This window comes from Gregarina niphandrodes (assembly GCF_000223845.1).
Source record: "Gregarina niphandrodes unplaced genomic scaffold scaffold00001, whole genome shotgun sequence".
NCBI lineage: Eukaryota > Apicomplexa > Conoidasida > Eugregarinorida > Gregarinidae > Gregarina > Gregarina niphandrodes.
This window is the reverse complement of record NW_011645773.1, coordinates 708,695-711,979: the sequence shown is the minus strand read 5'-3', so window position 1 is coordinate 711,979 and position 3,285 is coordinate 708,695. Positions and strand designations below refer to the sequence as shown.

The window sequence follows — 3,285 nt, the reverse complement described above, 5'->3', positions numbered from 1 at the left end:
GTGGTGGTAAAGTGGATGATGCATGGTCCTTGAAGAAGTTCGGTGTGGGAGTGGTCCGTGTACTTAAAGAGAAGGATCAGGATCGGTTGCGCTGTGTGTTTCGCACACGTGGCGTGTGGAAGCTGGTTTTGAATGCGCCGTTGTCCACCTTCACAATGTGCGAATCGCCGCGACCAACCGTGGCTAAGTTCATGGCCTTCGATCTGGCTAAGTTGGAAGAGGAGAACAAGCGCAGCGTGTTCAATGTGGCCTTTGTTTCTAGCGCCCAGCGAGATGCTTTTCTAAAAGCCATCTCACGGTAACTTTTTCGGGCCGCGGGGTCGGGCAATAAAAATGACATTGACTTCAATAAAGCGACCGCCCTTACCCGGAGAAGAATATGGCGAAGGCCAAAGCCGTGTCCAGCTTAAGAAATCAATTTTAGAAGTATTGGGCTTACCGGTTGAGGATGCATGGCTTGTACGAAATAACATATACGAGGATGTCCGCAACAGTATGAATGTTTGGTTAGCTAGCGATAACGAGTTATACTCATTGCAATGGTACACACGATGTCCAGAGGAAGCAGATTCCCGCCAAGATTGGGTAACCTCAATTAGCAGTCATAACCATCGAAAAAGCCTGATTTGGTTAAGGTCGGAGTGTGTGTCACGCATTCGACTAGCGAAACACGCTCTAGCACGTCAAGACGTTAACAAAGACGTTAACAAAGACGTTAACCACGAGGTAGTAGTTACTGTAGGGTGGTATCAAGTTACGCTTACAGAGTTGTTGCAATATACCAAGTCGGAATTGGAAGACCTGATTCGTATTTACCGGAACTGGCTGGTGCTTATAGAGGAAGATTACAAGAAGCTCGTAATTATCGAAACCGACGATCCTTTAGTAACGGAAGCAATGGACTTGGATCATTGTATAAAAATGAACGTAAAATTTCAGGGGGTTGAACCACGGATATCAAAGACATATGGACGCTGTTTAATAACGAAACGAGATTTAAAAGCTGGAGATCTTCTCATCTCAATGCCTGAAAGTAGCTTAATAAATTCATACCAAGCCTTGTATGACAGTTTCAACCACAGCTCCGATCTCAGTGAGGATGTAATTAACCATGTGAAAATTTCAGAGGCTTTCATTTGGTCCCTATTACTTGGTGGAAGGTACCTTGACAACAGGATGCTTACACCCCCGGAGTTTATCTCCGAGCACTCTGTACTGGGCGAATTTTTGAAGCATCATGAGTATCCTGATGCCTTCGTTCAAGAACAGTTATTCCTTATTCTGTTTGTTGCCTGGGAAGCCCTTAAGGGTCCCGAATCCAAATGGTATCCTTGGTTGAGTTTAATATCTGGCTACGAAGATTGTATTGTGGAAGACGGATATGATAACTTACTTATAACTAAACATAAGGAGGTCATAGAGTTTCTAGATGATGAGCGAATAACTCAGAGTGTCGAAACTGTTACCGACTGCATCCAAAAATTCCATCAATGGGTGAAATCGTTCTTAGGAGGACTGTTTCCTAAAACGTTCGAACACGCGTTCGATGAAGGGAAATTAACCGAGGAGCGTCTTTTATGGGCCTGCTGGGTATGTGAATCTCGGGAATTTGAAACCCTGATTCCGGTCCCGTTACAATTCATCAGTAAATATAAAGGAATTGTTGAAAGCGAGGCAGAAATGGTTCCTCTAAAAGAACAGTTCTTGGGAGAATTTGAGGATGCCAGATTGATAACAATGGTTACAAGTAGCGCGGCTGAAGAGCAGGAGATTGTACCGGAGCTGAAGTTGTTACCAGATCTTCATTACCTTACCGAGGAAGCCTTTGGCGGAAGTGACGGAAAGTCAAATTGTATTATATTGCCTATCCGACTTGGCTGGGACGTTGCGACTAATGAACCTGTTGACTCACTTATTGCGTTTAGCTTCAGGTCGAAATGCCTTACAATTATGCCCATAATTGATTATATTAATCATTCAAGGAGGGCGCAATGTTCACACCCTGGATTTCACGATAAGGAATCGAAAAGATTGTTAAGAGTACTTGATGTGAATGAACAAGACTATCCCGTGGGGGATGACCTTGACGTGAAGTACATGGATGTAATCCATGAACTATTCAGTTCCAACATTGGGCCGTGCTCGGATGAGGTGACGAATCAGGCGACAAATTTGGTGCGAGAGCTGTCCCTGAGAACAAACTGCGATATTCCACAGGGTCAGCAGGTGTTCATCAATTACGGTCCCCATGAGCCGTGGTCGTTTCTAAGGTATTACGGGTTCATTGAGCCGGGTCATGAATGCATAACTTTACTTCTGGAACCAGAAGTATTATATGACGAGAAAACCGATCTTGAACAGCGATCGTGTATGCTCAAGGTATTCAAGGTACCAGAAGAACACCTAATTACCCTACCAGAGTATTCTCATGGTAAGGAGTCTAGGCCTACACCAGCTATTACTGAATGTCATCCCCCCATGAAGATGATGCTTGCAGCTGCTCGAATTCTCACATGGCCAGACGTTACTGATTTGATTGTGCGTCACAGCGAGGATGAGATTAAGAAATTGGTTTACTCCCAGGAACTCACTGCCACCGACTTACTGGCTTTGGAATTGCTAATACACACTCTGAACATTCAGATATTTACCAGACGAGCTGCAAAATGTCCGCTGTCCTTTGGGATAAAAACGATGAGCTGTCAAAGACCAGGTGGTTTCCTCCCTGGGAAACGGCCATGTGCGAGTTGGTTCGCTCACGGAAGCATCTCATTGAGTCCCTGCTAGCTGTCTTGTATACCGAACACGAACTAATTTCAAACAACGACTGGACAGACAACGACGAGACAAACGTGGATGGGACGCAGACTGGATGGGACGCAGACTGACCCCCTACCAACCGCAAAAAAGCCCCATAGCCCGCAACGAGACTGACGCCGGTCACCGTTACATATCGTTCATGAAGAGTGTCCGTCTTATGTGTGGACACAATTTTTTAATTCGTGAAATCCAGACCAACGTTCCATGAGCACCGGTGCATGTACGCGTGGTGATGGCAACCCGTTGGTGGTCGCCCGCCCGCTAATGGTTGGTGATCGCCCGCTAGTGGTCGGTGGTCGCTCGCCCGCTAAGGGTTGGTGGTCGCCTATGCGTCATGGAACTAGCTTGCGGCGGAGTTGCAGTTACCAGAGGTCATGGTCAGCAGCGAAAGCGGCTGCCTCGGTCGCTGCTCTTTGTTGGTTACCGGGAGCCCATTTGAGACAGAAAATGTCGAGTGGCTCACTG

The 3,285-nt window shown here is 46.3% G+C and overlaps 1 protein-coding gene across 1 annotated transcript; it reads left to right on the top strand.

The window, feature by feature from the left end:
* Positions 1-333: 333 nt before the first annotated feature.
* GNI_009470 (hypothetical protein) lies at positions 334-2,787 on the top strand (the record flags this gene model as incomplete). The annotated part of the gene is made up of 1 exon (XM_011130441.1): positions 334-2,787. The coding sequence occupies one exon, from the start codon at positions 334-336 to the stop codon at positions 2,785-2,787; it is 2,454 nt and encodes an 817-aa protein (XP_011128743.1).
* Between the last annotated feature and the right edge of the window lie 498 nt (positions 2,788-3,285).